This window comes from Syngnathus scovelli, chromosome 21, assembly GCF_024217435.2.
Source record: "Syngnathus scovelli strain Florida chromosome 21, RoL_Ssco_1.2, whole genome shotgun sequence".
NCBI classification, from domain to species: Eukaryota; Metazoa; Chordata; class Actinopteri; order Syngnathiformes; family Syngnathidae; genus Syngnathus; species Syngnathus scovelli.
The window spans coordinates 10,241,347-10,255,704 of record NC_090867.1 but is presented as its reverse complement, the minus strand read 5'-3'; the positions used below and the strand labels follow the sequence as shown (position 1 = coordinate 10,255,704).

Genomic DNA, 14,358 nt, shown 5'->3' with positions numbered 1-14,358 from the left:
TTCTCTCGTCCCAGGTTTGTTTGCGCTTCTCCACGGCAAGACAAGCTTTGCAGCTGCTCTCGTTTATTTTGGCTCCAGGTATTTTGCCGTGGGCAGGATGTCGTCAGGCCTCGGCGACCACTCCTCGGACTTTAGCGACTACGCCAACTGGTCGCTGGAGGATTGGCAGGGGATGGAGGACGACTGGTGCGAAGCGGGCGAGCAGGAGGTCGCCATCAAGGTGTTCCAGACGTGTCTCTTTGCCGCCTTCTTCCTGTCGGGCGTGGCTGGGAACCTTCTGGCCGTGGCCACCTTTGCGGCCAAGCGCCGGCGCTCGGCCACCGACACCCTCCTGTTCCAGCTGGCGCTGGCCGATCTGCTGCTGCTGCTGACGCTGCCGTTGCAGGCGGCTGACACCAACGTGGGCTGGATCTTCTCAGCGCCGGCGTGCAAGGCAACGCGCGCCGTCTACGCCGTCAACACGTACGGCGGCCTGCTGCTGCTGGTATGCATCGCCGCCGACCGCTACCTGGCCGTGGTCCCGGCACGGCGCCATCTTCGCCGCCGCGCTCCGCCGGCGGTGACGGCGGCGGCGGTCTGGCTGGCAGCGGCGCTCCTCAGCCTGCCCGAGGTCCTCTTCTCAGGCGTGGTGGGCACCGGGGGCGCCGCCTACTGCGGCACGCTGGCCAACGCTCGTGTCAAAAAGGCCGCCACTGGCATCGCCGTGGGCGTCTTCTCCCTGTCCTTCCTGCTGATGGCGGCGTGCTACGGCGGCATCGCTCGAGTTTTGTGGGCGGTTGGGGGCGGGGCCTTTGGCGGCTGGCGGCGCCAGCGCACCTTGAAGCTGATGGCAGCGCTGGTGGCGCTCTTCCTGCTCTTCCAGCTGCCCCACAGCGCGGTGCTGTGCGTCAAGATGGCGCGGCCTCTCTGCGCCCCGCTGCTGGAGTACGTCACGCGCAGCCTGGTGTATGCCCGCTGCTGCCTCAATCCCGTCGTCTACGTCCTGGCAGGCCAGCACTTCCGCCGAGATGCGCTGCGGCTCCTCCGCCTCCGGGCTGCCTCGCCGTGATCCCACGCCGACGTGCCGTGCGCGCTTTCCGGGCCTCGGTCTGTTTGTTTGCACGCTCACTTGATTAAAGCCACGCGGCTGCCTGCATTGTCATGTGTGTTGATGCGATCGACGGCCCACCTTCCAGTCCAACGGCGGGCGCTGGAATGGTCAGCAGTGCCGGGCTGCAATGTGCCGACGCACACTCTCGCTGGCTTTCTAAAATTCATCCAGCCGTACGTATGTCGGACACACAGAACGGCGACAGGACACGCTTCACATTTGCATTTTCATTAAGATGACAAGTCGTCCACGTGCACTTTGTCTACACTTTGCATGCCACCAACTGAGATGATCGACTGTATCAACAGATGGACGCCGTGCCGGGGAACAGCTCAAAAATGGCCGACGGGGGTGGGACACGGTCCACCGCCGTCAAAATAATCGACACACTCGATGCGTATAAAAATAGAAAACAAGTAGAAAACATAGATGGCATTTGTCTTTTGGGGAGCACAACACGGACACGTTCTACACTCTAAATCACCACGCCGCGAGTCCAGTGGGGGGGGGGGGGGGGGGGGGCATCGGGGTCCTTGGTGTCGGCCCACGCGGCGTGACCACAAATGAATTGTCATGCAAATGATTGGAAACGAGTGAGCCAGCCAGGGGGAAATGGCCAATGGGGATCCTTTGCGCTTGCGGGTCCTTCCTCGCTCAGTAATTTTACGGCGCTTGCTGGCCGGCCGGCCGGAGTGTTTTTTTCAAAGTACAGGCGGCAAGTGGCTTATTGCACATTAGAAGGGGAGGAGGAGGGAGGAGGAGGAGGAGGGGAAGGAGGCCAACCGGCTTCCGTCTTGTGGCAGGCTCCTAGAAGTGGAATACCTGCTGCTGGCCTCCCGCCAAGGCTCGCACTTCCTCTTTGGACTCCAAATGTTTGAGGCGAGCCGCCACCGTCGAACCGCCCAGCACCTGCCAAGTCACACACTTTAGCTTGCATTTGAGAAAAGGACTCAAAAGGAACAAACGGCGGGCGGACGAGCGCTACCTCTTTCTGCTCGTCTCCAAGGCCCCCGGGCGGCGTGGAGGCAGGGCGGGCTGCGTCCGAGGGGGTGGCTCGCCTCGGCCTGAGCAGAGCCACGGGCGCCTCGCTGCCCTCCATCTTTCAACGCAGCACAGACACACAACGGCGTCACCCAAAAGTGGGCAGCGCACAATGACCCGCGGCAGCCTGTGGCGGCAGGCGAGCGACGCCCCGCGGCTCACCTTGCTGCTCTTGCCGTCATCGGCGGTGCCGCGGCCGGCGCCGAGTGGCAACGGGAAGCTCCGGCGAGGTGGCGGAGGCGGCGGCGGAGACTTGGCTGGCTTGTCCGCGCGGCACCGGGACACGCCCACGTCCACTGGCGACGCGCGCAAACATTCAATGGAATTTGCCAGAGAAGATGTGCAGTTTGTTGGCTCGCTCCCTCTCTACCTGAGCCTCGCTGAGAAGTGGCCGCCGCTTCCATGCTGTTGAGTTTCTGCGCCGCCAGCTGCACCTTGCCCGGCGACTGCAGATCGCTAGCTGCGGCCATCTGCGGTTTGGGGGGCACGGCCGGTTTGGTGACGGTCTTGGCAGCCAAGTCCAGGTCGGGAATGGCCTTCAGGAGCTCGGCCTGTGTCTCCTCCAGCAGCCGGTTGATGTCCTGAGCGCTGAACTGCGTCAGGCTGGCGCGCCTCTCGGCCCAGTCGCGCTCCGCCGCCTGATGTGGCCGAGACACACGTCGTCACGATCATCTGGTCAGCTGGAAGACGCGGGCAGTCGACTCACCAGCGTGACATCGGCCGACACGTGCGCGTTCACACTCTTCTCAGCCCCGACGCGACTTCGGAAGCTGAGCGGAGGCTCGGCAGCGCAGAGCGCTGTCCGCCCGTCGCTGTCCGTCAGAGTGAGGGCCGAGCTCGTTTGCGACGGGCCACCGCTGCCCGCCTCTTCCTGCTGCTCCTTTTCACTGGCCTGCCTGACAGAGAGAGCGAGCGAGCGAGCACGTCAAGGCGTTAAAAGTGGGCCTTACCTCCGAAGCGCGCCCAGCGTGTCGCCGACGTTGTTGCAGCGCTGCAGCAGCGCGTCCAGACGATGAGGCTCCTCCTTCAGGAACTTGACCGCCTCCACCTCCACGCGCAGCACCACACGCATCTTGCTCTGCAGGCCCGGGAACTGGCCTGGCCCGGCCCGGAGGAAGAAGAAGACATGGCAGGATGTTTCACCCAGTAGTTAAGTAGTTAAGTACGCAAGTACTCGGCACTCGAGTACTCACTCTTGAGGCTGCCCAGCTTGTCGGCCAGCATTTTGAGCTCCTGCATTTTCTGTCGGAGGTCCCGCTGGCTCACCGGGAGCCCGGGCGTGCTTGACTTGTTCTGCTGCAGCTCCTCCACCCACCGCTCCAGGTCGCTGGGGGCCACGCACGGTCGGCCGCAAATGGTCAACATCGCCAAGGAAGGGAGGCCGCGAGATTGGACAGAAGGAAGGAAGGAAGGAAGGAAGGAAGGAAGGAAGGAAGGAAGGAAGGAAGGAAGGAAGGAAGGAAGGAAGGAAGGAAGCTGTACTGACTGCAACTTGTGCACGAGCGTCTCCTCCTGGTTGAGATACTTGAGGCGCTCCTCCTCCACTAGAAGGCGCTGCCGCTGCAGGGGATCCTCTTGTGCACGCGCAGCGTCCTGCATCAGCACATTAAGCTCCGCCTCTGTCTTCCTCAGCAGCGCCAACACACAATCCTGATTCTCCAGCTGGCAGCAGGCAGGCAGGCAGGCAGGCAGGCAGGCAAGCACACACAGCCACTTTATTAGCAACACGCAATCACACACACACTCAACCGCGAGTCAGTCACCTGTACACACACAAACACACCTGCATGTCGCGCAGCTGCGAGAGTTGCGTCCGCAGCGTATTGGTGCTCTGCTGCAGGCCCAGCAGGTGGCGATGCATCTGCAAGCGGGACACAGTCAGCGGCTGGCTGGCGGCGTCGTCGGCAGCGGGCGGGAGCGGCGGCGGCGGCATCAGCGCCAGGGGGCCAGACGGGGTCACGGCTGTGACAAATCAACAAGAGCCTTACTTTGCTAGACGCCACAACTGGGAGCACACTGACCGACATTTTACATTCATGCACATGGCATCGTGTGATGTGACGGGCACGCACGCAGCGCATTCCACACAGACTTGACCTTTGATATGTAGTACCTTTCTTTTGTTTAGCAGGTCCAGCTAGAACAAGAAGCATGATCAGCAGTTACATGCTAGCAGCAGTCAGCAAAGAGGAGATGCGCTGCACGTTAGCAAGGACAAGCTTGCAGTAGGCAATCAGTAGCGCCAAGCTAGCCGCTGATGGCTACATGCCAGCGGTTCCCCTCGACTTTACTTACGATCTGTGCCTGAGCCGTCGCTGGCTGACTCCATTTTATCCCTAACACAAAGCAGAAAAGGAAGACAGGTTTGACCAGAAGGCCGTGGTCTCCGGCCACTTGGCTCTGGACTCACGCGCACACACAAGTACGTTCAGATGCACGCACGCTCGCTCGTACAACAAGGAAGCGAGGATGCGGGAGGGCATGTCTTACGGACTGTGGTCTTGGGGCGCCCTGCTGAGGACTCGCTGCAGCAGACCTGTCAGGCTGGCAATCTGCTTCTCCATCACCTCCATCCGCCCCCTTCACATCCACGCACATCATCATCATCATCATCATCATCATCATCCTGAGCCCCACAAGGTTTCAGCCACCTCACCTGGTCTCACTCTCATCTCCTCGGACTTCGCCCCCGTCACCTCCCGCTGCCGCCGCCAATAGGCACAGCTGCTCTGAGGTCAGCCCCCGAGCCCCGGGACTGTCGGCGCCCACGGATGACATCATGGAGTCGCGACGGCGCTCGGCCCTGGCGGGGGAGCCGCGCGAGGGCAGTGTGCTGGCGTAGGCCTCGCGCGCGTCTGCAATTTTCTGCGGCGAGGAGGGCGCCGCAACTCGCAGGCTCAACATGGACGGCGCGTAGGTGTCGTTGTAAAGGGCGCCGCTACCAGCTCTGTATAGGCCGCCGCCACCGCCCCCGCCATCCATCAGAGAACACACCGTCCCGCCCGCTCCTCGCCGGTACAAGGAGCCGTACGGGTCACTCCGGCTGGTAAGTGGCGAAGGTGGCGCCCCGGTCAGCCCTAAGCGGGCCTCGCCGCCCACAGAATAGGGAGCCACATAGATGCTGCCCCCGCCGCGTTCGTCAGCCCGCAAAAGCATCACGCCGCGGTGGCTGCCCGCCTCGTCGTCCGGCTTCACATCGCGACGCTCCAGGATGGCGCTGGGGGAGGTGCCAAAGGCCGGCGAGGGCGGCGGCAGGTGGGGCGAGTGGTGGGCCAGCGGCACGCCATGGTGGTGGGCTGCAGGACCGGCGTAGGAGGTGGGGCGGCCGCCGCTGTAGAGAAGCCGCGTCCGCAAGCCCTGAGGCGGCGAGGACGAGGCGGAGCGATGCTGCGAGGAGGACACGGGCGGCGCCGCCCCACCCAGGCGCCGGCTGGGGGGCGAGTCCTGGGGTGTGTACACCATCTCGCGCTGGAGGGGCTCACAAAGCACACAGCGAGCCTCTTAGATTGAGAGGGAGGGAGGCAGGCAGGCAGGCTTTGGTCCCGTTGTCGCTCACCCTGATCTCTCCGTTGGCCAGCTGCAAGGGCGAGTTGTGGCGCTGGCCCGGGTAGGTCCCGTAGACGGGCTCCTTGCAGTAGATTTTGATGACGCAGCGGTCTTGCACGTCCCGCGGGTCCTCCAGCTCGTAGAAGACATTGCGGTTCTCATCCTTGATGAGCAGAGCCGTGCTGGGAGACCTGAAAAGCGCCAGGACCCGAGGCTCACCCCGATGTTGCCGAGCTGAGCCGAGATGGGGCCGTCAGATGTTGTTTACGCCCGCCCACCCGGTGTACCTGAGCGTGGCCATGCTGAGCCGCTGAGGGAACACGTGCACGATGAGCGCTCGCAGGGTGTCCAGGCTGCTCAGCTCGTGCGTCAGGTGCACGCGCCGAGTCTCCTCGCCCAGCTGCAGGAACAGCATGCCTGCCAGAAAGGAAAGGGAAAGGGAGAAGGACAGCAAGGATGGAAGAAGGAGAGGAAGCTGGCGGGGCCAGCCGGGTCCAGCCGGGTCCAGCCGGGGCCAGCCGGGTCCAGCCGGGTCCAGCCGGGTCCAGCCGGGGCCAGCCGGGGCCAGCCGGGGCCAGCCGGGGCCAGGCTGCTCACCTGGCGCGTGCGGCTTGGACTGGCTGGCCGAGGATCGGGCCAGTGGGAGACTCTGTCGCAGTCTGCTTGTGCGGCAAAAGGCGGCAGGAAGCTCGCTGTCTGACATGGCGCCCCGGTGCTCGGCGGACGGTGGCGAGGAGCCTCTGCTGGCTGCCGACGGCGGCGGCGGTGGGCTCGGGCCGCCAGGGCGCGGTGTCCGACTCTGCCGCACACGCCACAAACAATGGGTGAGTTGGACGTCACTCAATGCATTCTCTCCTGGTCTACTCCCAAAGACGGACGGACAGACGAATGGACTCGTGGTGCCAGATACTTCTGACAGGTCGCCGCATGCACGCACGCACACACGCACGCACGCACGCACACACGCACGCACACACACACACACGTCACTGCTTGACATCGCACGACGGCAGCACGATGGAGCAGAGCTGTTCCCGTGACAACGGCAGCCGAGCGAAGGTTTAGCGTCACTCAATCCTTGTCAAGCGTTTGTCATTCCGAGGCAGACGGGCAGCTGCGGCGGGATTTGGATGTGGCCGCCGCACGCACACAGACACAATTTCATGTTTGAAGGCGGCACGCTTGATGTTGGAATGGGATGGGACATTTCAGGTCAAAGGTCAATCCTTTGATCATGATCCTGTTGTTTTGACAATGCTCAAGCGCCCCAAAACTGGCAGCTTTGACTTGGGAGGGAGCAAAAGGACCAGAACTTTTACACATCTTCATGTGAAATTTTGCTATTAAACTTTGCTTTTTTTGCTCCCGTGCGGCAGCCAAAGTGCAATGAAGATGATGTTGGGCAGGCGGGCACGATGGCGGGGGAGAGAGAGAGAGAGAGAGCGAGCGAGAGAGCAAGAGAGAGAGAGCAAGAAAGAAAGAAAGAAAGAAAGAAAGAAAGAAAGAAAGACGAGTGCTGACCTTGAAGCTCCAGTAGTTAGCTTGCGGCTGAGGAACAAGAACAACACAAAGTCATCCATCGGGCGCCCTCAAATTCCACGTATCCGCAGATGGCCAGGCAAAAGGAAGGACCGGACATCGACCGAGTCACATTGGCCGATTGACGTGCCGGTGGAACGAAAAAAATGTTTGTTTTCAAGTTCAAGCTAGCGGTACTGAGGAAAAAAAACAGCGGCCGCCCCACCATCGGACCTCAGTTGATTTCCATGGCAAAATGATTGGCCTGTTGTTGCCGCTTTTGGCACGGCAGGAAGTGACCTCGGGGCAGCACAAGCAGCCATCTTTGTACACACCCTTCCCTTCCTCTGCAGCCAAACACATTCAGTCCTCACTCAGCAGGCTGTCAGTGCAGCAACGCGCACGCACGCGCGCGCGCGCACACGCACACGGGTTCCTGGCCGCACATGCAGCACATTTACAGGCACGACACCAGCATCCTTTCCCCTGACAGGTGGAGACTGTTACCGTGGTTACTCAGCAAGCACATTTGTCCTCCACGCTGTTCACCGCCCCGGCGCTCCATTTTCCCTCCCTGAGACGCCCGCTGCAGCTTTCGCGCGACCAAACGTCTCGTCGCTACGACGGCGGCGGCGGCGCCTCCGAGGCGATCCGCATCCTGCTCCCCTCCCCTCCCCTCTCCTCTCCTCCCCTTCCTCCTCGCTCGCTCTCACTGTCTCTCAGCCCCTCCCGCCTCTAAACAGGCAACGCCAATCCCATTTTGCCAATCACGCAAGACAGACGCGTAATAACGCCAATCACATCCCATCAATGATGTAGCGACGGCTAGTTTCTCACACCCTACACGCTTACAGAGGCGGCACACAGGAGTGCGCCCACTCTGTACAACCTCTATCGGCAATTTAATTATGCATTTGCTTCACGGAAATGGCACAATGCTAATCGGGTAACTCGGGGGGCAACTCTTGATGACATCACCTGGCTGTTAGTCTCCAATACGTGTGGCGCTTAAAAAGTGCTTGCGCTAGCAAGGGCAAAGGTGCGGGTGGGCAGGCGTCACAACGGGCATACCTGTCGTCCCCCGGCTGTGGCCCCCGCCGACACCTCCCGGCAAACGCCGCGTAGGGCCTCCGGGCCGTCGACCGCGTTGCGAGGCCGCTTCGGCGAGGAGGATGGCGTTGACAGGGAGGCGGTGGAGCGCCGGTCCCCCCGAGATGCGGCCGGCAGGAATTCGGCATCACTGGCGGAGATCATGGGATTCTTTCTCTTCTCTCGACCTGCGCGGGAGGCCAAAGGGCGTCGTCAGAGGCCGAGCGTGAACGGGATCGCGGTGCCGTCAGAGGCCGAGCGTGAACGGGGCTCGCGCAACGTTGCGTTGGGCCCGGCCTGACGTCAACCGTGGAACGGCTGTGCTCCGTCGAGCGGGTCACGCCCACCTGGCGTTGTGTGCTGCCAACACGCCTTCCAGCGAGCCAATCGTGTCACGCCGCCACATTGGTGTCTAGCCAATGTGGTAAGCGCGGCCATGGCGTGGACATGGCGCCAAAAGGCCATCACGTTGGCTTGCGCAGGTTGGAGGCGCTTATGAGGGAACCCCCCCAAGTGGAGGATCGAGCGGAGCTGGCACATGCGACGTCTTGGTGTCTGGTGAGCTGCACCTCCCCCCCCGCCTCTGCTGCCGCCGCCGCCTCCTCTTTAATCCTCTCTGGCGCAGAATGAAGGGCTTTTCTCTCTCGCTCCACTTTTCCTCCGCTATCTGGGCGTTGCACATGTGCCCCCAGCGAGTCCCCCTCCCCCTCTAGCAGCGCCACCGCTTCCTCGCCGCTTCGGACGATGTCGTAGCGTTCCCGCAGCTTCCCTCAGACTCGCTCCCTGACGGGCTCATTTGCGGAACGGACTTTGGGCAATTTGCGTCACGAGAGCCGCGGCGGCGCCCCGCCGTGCCGTGTTATGTCGGCTGGCCGTTTTGAGCCGCAACTTTTGGCACTTCCGTGACGGCAGCGCCAGCTTCCGTTTGGTGCTGTGCCTCATTTGCAGGCTCCAAAGCAACCGGCGCAAGTTGTGCTATTTTGGCACATTTTCGTGTGCCATGAACCCTCATTGATGTTGCGTGTAATGACACTTTGGTTCACTCGGTGGCGGCCGACTTTAAAATGGCGTTAATTTGCCCAAATGGGACGTGGCAAAATTGCTTGTCGAAAGGGATTCCGGATTGGTTGGCAACTGACTTTATAGCTGGCTCGGCGTCACGCCACTTGTACAACGCCTAGGCGTTCTTCTCGCTCTCTGGCAAAACAGCTTGGGCTCGTCTACGTCGGGCTCTAGTTTGCAAGTGCTGCAATGCCTGCGGTCTTTGATAGGCCACTTCCGGACAGCGCTTATTACAGAGGCAATTCCGCCGTACTCCAAACGCCGACGTAATGGGAGCGTGCGGCACGAGAGCGCTCGCTGGCACCCGGGGGAGGGAACCGAGGCGAGACGCTGGCTGAGTTCCCGCCGCGGCAAGCAAAGGATGGCACAGACGCGCACGTGAGCGCGCATGTGAGCGGGCGGCAGAGTTGAGGCTACCTGCGGCGGCGGAGTCTACGTGCCTGGGAAAGACGAGTTCCCCATTCCAAGTGCGCCGCCTCCTCCTCCTCCTCCTCTTCAGCGCTCGTCGTCACAGTCTGGCCATCTCGGATGGCCAGCGAGCCGGCACGTCTGCGAAGCTGGCGGATGACAGCGGAGGACGTTGGATAAAGTCTTCTTTTATGGATGCCCCCCTCACCCACCGCCCATTTGCGCAGCCTCTTAAAGGGCCGACACCCCGTCTGCACCAACTTTCATCTCGGCAAGTCGAGTGAGCGAGCGAGCGAGCGAGCGAGCAAAGCGCTGTGCGTGTGTTTCCCTGTCCCCGTATTTCTGCGTGTTGGCTTCTCACTATACACATTTGGATGTGTGTGTGTGTGTGTGTGTGTGTGTGTGTGTGTGTGTGTGTGTGTATCTCGCTTTGTGTCTTTGAGCAGGAAGGAGTGTGGTGGGCTGAAGCATAGGCTTACAAATGCCTGTGCCTGACCCTGTGTCCTGTGTGTGTGCGTGTGCGTGTCCGTGAGCGCATGCACGTGTGTGTAAATGTAGAAATCAAGGCGCTCAAATGCTAATGGGGCATAAATGAATGATGAAATGCAAACGTCACCTGCGCACGCTCCCACCGAAAGTGGTGCCATGTCGTCGCGGCAGCGCTTGTGGGTGACATCGGCGGGACTGGCTTCCTGTTGGCCTTTCGTCGCACACTCAACATGGACAAAAGTATACGGTTAGCACAACAAGCTACCAAAGGGCATCACCGTGCTCTGTGCCCGCCCGATACGATGGCGCCATCTCATCAATACCTGATCACTTGCTCGAAAGCCATGAGGCTGGCCAATCATCTTTTGTGCAAAATGTTTTATTGAACCAAAGTCGCTTCCAAAAAGGCATTCCCAAATGTGCTCAAACGGAAAGAGGACGCACGTCGCCGAGGTCGTCTACTTTCCTGCTGACGTGGAGGAAGGCTCTCCGTCAGTCACGTGACCCGGCTGGTGGCGCCACAGAAGCCCCCGTCCGGCCATCTGTTTGGGGAAGGGGCAGGCCAGGCAGGGCGGGGCAGTTCAAAGTATGCACGGGTGCTTGAGGCAGACAGGCAGGATGCCTTTGTTGATCTGGTGGAAATCCACCAGCTGCGTCAGGTCCGTGAACAGAGTTGCGCCGTCGTCCATCGTCAGATACTGCCGCCCCCCCTCCTCGCACTGGAAACGCACACGCTGTTAGCACGCACGCACGCACGCACGCAGCAACACACGTGAGAGGCAGGCGCTCACCCACCGGGATGACCAGAAAGTGTTCAGTCTTCAGCTGGAAACACAACGACAACACGAAGCAGCGGGCGTGCTGCCGGCTGCCCCGGATCAGGAACGTCCTGCGCAAAGAAAACAAACACGTCAATAAGGTGCAAACGCACAAAGACAGCTATCAGCCGGGCTCACCCGTCCACCAGGCCCTGCTTCTCCATCAGCGTCTGCGCTCCCTTTCGTGTCACGGCGCCGCCGAACCACGGCTGGCCGGCGTGGAGCGCTGACAATCCGGGGAACAAACAGTCACCTCGGGTGCCAAAAGCGGCGGCAAGGAGACGTCGGCGACTTACGGGCCCAGTTCAGGTCGGGCAGGCTGCGGCGCAGGGCTTCCCCATGCTGACAAGCCACCCCAAAAAAAAAAAACAGGTCAGAGCACGATGAGCGTGACTCCTCACAGCCGACATTGTAGCAACGAGCTGGCGCGCCTGCTCCTCACCCAAAACGCTTGTTGCTCCTGCCGCTCCACGAAATCCGCCTCGCTCGGTGTCTCGACGACTCGGTCTGCGGAACTTGCTGAAGAGTCCTTGCCCACCAGGGTGGCCTGCAACTTGGCCTGCAGAGTCATCTTCATTGGTGTGTGTGTGTGTGTGTGTGTGCTCACTCTGCCATCCGTCAGTTTCATTCCATCTAAACTTTGTCGGGCCCACTTGGACTGTTGGAAGTTACACTGCAGCTGCTTTCCATACTGACGCAGAGACGTCCAGAAAGCGGGTCAGATGCGGGTCACGCCGACCGATCAAAAGCATCAGAATCCCACCTTGAATAAGCGCAAGGCCGAGGTCCAGCAGGTTCTGGTCTGCTCGCTGTCAGCGCACAGCATCTTCACGTGCTGAAGGCGGACCGGACTACCTGAGGGCTGTACGCATACACACAGCTCAAGTCCCATTCGGGTTTTGCTAGCGCCGAGACACGGCGCAAAGGTGACCGACCGCTAGGGCGAAGCAAAAGTCTTGCGGTGCGCCGTAAACTTTGCGAGCGTTGACCACGTTGTAGACGTGGAGGTGGCCGAGGTCGGCCACGTAATGCAGCTGGCGCGGCTCCTTGGACGTGTCCTTGGACGAGCGGTACAGACCCGAACGGCGCAGCAGGAAGTGAGCCCGCTTCCACGACTTCCTCCCGCACTCCTTCACGTGCAAGAAGCCGCAGATGTCGGGACACGAGCCCTGACGGACCAGGTCCTGCATGGGGGGGGGGACGTCGGGACAGAGTCATCGGAGGGCCGGCGCGAGAGGTGACGCTGCGTTGTGCGCTGCGTCATGCGCTGCCACCTGCACCGGCTGTCGCGACGTCACGGCTTTGTCGCCGCTGCCGCCGTCCGCGATCATGCCGTCCGGGAAGAAAAGCTGAGGGCAAGACGTCACGTGAGCCGACGGTAGCGCGCCCGTCAATCGCTTAGCTAAGCATGCCAGGGACGGCGTTCTTACCGCGGGCTTCCGAAAGAACTCGTACTTGGCGTAATTCTTGCAGAAGACGAGCCTGGCGTCGGCCTTGACAGCCCAGCCGGCCTGAACCTCCAGCACTGCCTCGTGGTCCTCCAGGCACCTCTCTGTGGGGGTCAAGCGCCTTGGTTCACACGCTCGCTCGCTCGCCCGCCCGCCATCGGAAGCGCGCGTGTGCATGCGCGTTACCGAAGCCGAGTGCGGGATGGACCTCCGTCAGGGCCAAGTTTGCCCGCTCGCCGCAGCCTGCCATCATGATACAAACGTCCATGGCCGTGGCGCCGGCGTTCACGAGAAGCCAGCGGCCGTGCTCGTCCTCGCTGAAAACCTTCAGTGGCTGACGCCAGCCGCAAAAGGACAAACTAAGTCCCGAGCGTGTCAGAACTTACTTTTCCGTCCGCGCTCACGTTGCCGTCGCTCAGATGGCTCCAATTCGGACTTTGGGGGCTCCGTTCGCTCGCTTGGAAGGAACGCCGCCGCCGCTGCTGCTCCATCAAAGACATGCATGCGGGCGTCACCATCGGCCGGAGGAGCGCATGTGCGTGCGAATGCTTGCGAGCATCCCTTAAGACCGATGACTCGCAAAGTCAAACGGCAAGGGGCGAGGAAGGACGCGTGCGCCCGACTCACGTCTTTGTCGCCGACCGTGGCCACGGGAGAGCCGGAGGGGCCGCACAGCTCCGGGAAGGGGTTCGGGACGCATGGCGCAGATGATGAGAAACCCTGGCTCCCGTCGCTCCTGTGAGAGAAAGGCAAACCGGTGTCACTCGGTGTCAACAAACAATGCCAGCGTACACGTAGCCACATAAACTATGCTACATAGGCACAAAGTGGACTGGTTTGCCGTAGTGCTCGTGTAGACAGACAAAAAACAACTGCTACTCATGTCAACCCCAAAAATGGACGTGGACGGACAAGTCGGAAGCAGTCGCCACGTGGCACCCAATGGAGTCCGGAGCGGAGGCCATGCAGTGCTTGTTGGTGACGTCATGACGCACCTGCTGTTGACGGAAGTCCAGCTGGCGATGCTGATTGGTTGGGAACGGCGCACTTCCAGACGGGTGACGTCGTCGCCCAAACTTTCTTTTTGCCACATGTCCGTCTCAAAGCGGCACGGCTCTCCTATCTAACCCTTTCGCGTTTCCGAAGACAACTAGCCGCCAGCGTCCACTCGCTTGGCGCCCCTTTTCACCTGACGGCGACGCAAAGCCACAAACACAACCTGACAAACAACAGAGTGGAGTAGAGTAGAGTAGAGTAGAGTAGAGTAGAGTAGAGTAGAGTAGAGTAGACACAGCGCGTGACGGCATTTGTCTCTCCGTGGCGACTCGCCGGCGGCAGCCCTGTGGCGTGCGCGACCTGTCGTTCCCAGGCCGCCGCTCAACTGCCAGTCATTATGACGACAATGACGTCACGCCCGCCCACACCTTTGGCCGGCTGCGGGGGAGGAGCCAGGTGATCACGTGACGACCAATCTACCGACAGAACAAAAAGTGATCATTTTAAAAAAATGTCATGAATTTTTAAGGCCATGAAAAAAGGATTGGAGCCACTGTTTGAATATTTATGATAATCAACATTTTAATTACAATTAAATTCTACCAAGAACTACATAGATGAACCTCTTAAACAAGACTTTCAAATCTAGCAACTTCTACAAAGGAACACTTAGTCATTTAAACAAATGAGCATTGATGAACAATTTGAGATGAACTTGCTGTACAAATGCTTGAATTCACATGAAAAGTTCTACAAATGAATAGAAAAGTTAAAAGGTCTTACCGATTAATGGTATGTATATCATGGCATGCCGTTTGACAGGCAATAAAGTATCAGAAAACGTTTAAACATA

The 14,358-nt window shown here is 60.4% G+C and overlaps 3 protein-coding genes across 27 annotated transcripts; 1 reads left to right on the top strand and 2 right to left on the bottom strand.

The window, feature by feature from the left end:
- The first annotated feature begins 97 nt into the window (after nucleotides 1–97).
- On the top strand, nucleotides 98–1,131 carry ccr10 (chemokine (C-C motif) receptor 10). Its single transcript, XM_049759978.2, has one exon. It carries the CDS (start codon nucleotides 98–100, stop codon nucleotides 1,046–1,048), a length of 951 nt encoding a protein of 316 aa, XP_049615935.1. The 3' UTR covers nucleotides 1,049–1,131.
- A 171-nt stretch (nucleotides 1,132–1,302) lies between these two features.
- LOC125991630 (SRC kinase signaling inhibitor 1-like) lies at nucleotides 1,303–10,713 on the bottom strand. Of its 11 annotated transcripts, XM_049759750.1 has the most exons (21): nucleotides 10,567–10,713; nucleotides 10,371–10,467; nucleotides 9,787–9,903; nucleotides 8,267–8,472; nucleotides 7,199–7,225; nucleotides 6,275–6,476; nucleotides 5,965–6,094; nucleotides 5,688–5,868; nucleotides 4,788–5,608; nucleotides 4,622–4,711; nucleotides 4,427–4,467; nucleotides 4,245–4,268; nucleotides 3,915–4,093; nucleotides 3,618–3,793; nucleotides 3,325–3,458; nucleotides 3,082–3,229; nucleotides 2,838–3,027; nucleotides 2,502–2,769; nucleotides 2,294–2,427; nucleotides 2,076–2,189; nucleotides 1,303–1,999 (listed from the first exon to the last, which is right to left on the bottom strand). In XM_049759750.1, exons 3-21 carry the CDS (start codon nucleotides 9,806–9,808, stop codon nucleotides 1,898–1,900), a joined length of 3,189 nt encoding a protein of 1,062 aa, XP_049615707.1. In that variant the 5' UTR covers nucleotides 9,809–9,903; nucleotides 10,371–10,467; nucleotides 10,567–10,713; the 3' UTR covers nucleotides 1,303–1,897. The 11 variants fall into 11 exon arrangements, with proteins under 11 accessions (XP_049615707.1, XP_049615710.1, XP_068505543.1 ...); XM_049759753.1 differs by lacking the exon at nucleotides 10,567–10,713 and having other exon boundaries at nucleotides 9,764–9,903; nucleotides 10,371–10,519; XM_068649442.1 differs by lacking the exons at nucleotides 9,787–9,903; nucleotides 10,371–10,467; nucleotides 10,567–10,713 and adding exons at nucleotides 7,422–7,542; nucleotides 8,632–8,865.
- LOC125991650 (growth factor receptor-bound protein 7-like) lies at nucleotides 10,607–13,916 on the bottom strand. Of its 15 annotated transcripts, none has more exons than XM_049759891.2 (14): nucleotides 13,505–13,914; nucleotides 13,137–13,245; nucleotides 12,914–12,994; nucleotides 12,696–12,843; nucleotides 12,492–12,613; nucleotides 12,336–12,410; nucleotides 11,997–12,245; nucleotides 11,825–11,923; nucleotides 11,669–11,752; nucleotides 11,504–11,620; nucleotides 11,358–11,403; nucleotides 11,200–11,287; nucleotides 11,035–11,132; nucleotides 10,607–10,962 (listed from the first exon to the last, which is right to left on the bottom strand). In XM_049759891.2, exons 1-14 carry the CDS (start codon nucleotides 13,600–13,602, stop codon nucleotides 10,736–10,738), a joined length of 1,641 nt encoding a protein of 546 aa, XP_049615848.1. In that variant the 5' UTR covers nucleotides 13,603–13,914; the 3' UTR covers nucleotides 10,607–10,735. The 15 variants fall into 15 exon arrangements, with proteins under 15 accessions (XP_049615848.1, XP_049615860.1, XP_049615845.1 ...); XM_049759903.2 differs by having other exon boundaries at nucleotides 11,039–11,132; nucleotides 13,505–13,913; XM_049759888.2 differs by having other exon boundaries at nucleotides 11,504–11,752; nucleotides 13,505–13,915.
- Nucleotides 13,917–14,358: the final 442 nt, after the last annotated feature.

Bases quoted from the DNA above. Each gene is read 5' to 3' on its own strand.
- ccr10 (XM_049759978.2), top strand. From the start codon at position 98: ATGTCGTCAGGCCTCGGCGACCACTCCTCGGACTTTAGCGACTACGCC.
- LOC125991630 (XM_049759744.2), bottom strand. From the start codon at position 8,824: ATGTGCCAGCTCCGCTCGATCCTCCACTTGGGGGGGTTCCCTCATAAG. The intron at 4,269-4,426 runs GTAAGTAAAGTC...TTCTTGTTCTAG, and splicing joins CGACGGCTCAGGCACAGATC to CTGGACCTGCTAAACAAAAG. The intron at 2,770-2,837 runs GTGAGTCGACTG...CGGCCACATCAG, and splicing joins TGTCGGCCGATGTCACGCTG to GCGGCGGAGCGCGACTGGGC.
- LOC125991650 (XM_049759888.2), bottom strand. From the start codon at position 13,602: ATGTGGCAAAAAGAAAGTTTGGGCGACGACGTCACCCGTCTGGAAGTG. The intron at 12,844-12,913 runs GTGAGCGCGGAC...GGCTGGCGTCAG, and splicing joins GCCATCTGAGCGACGGCAAC to CCACTGAAGGTTTTCAGCGA. The intron at 11,288-11,357 runs GTAAGTCGCCGA...CCGGATTGTCAG, and splicing joins GCCCGACCTGAACTGGGCCC to CGCTCCACGCCGGCCAGCCG.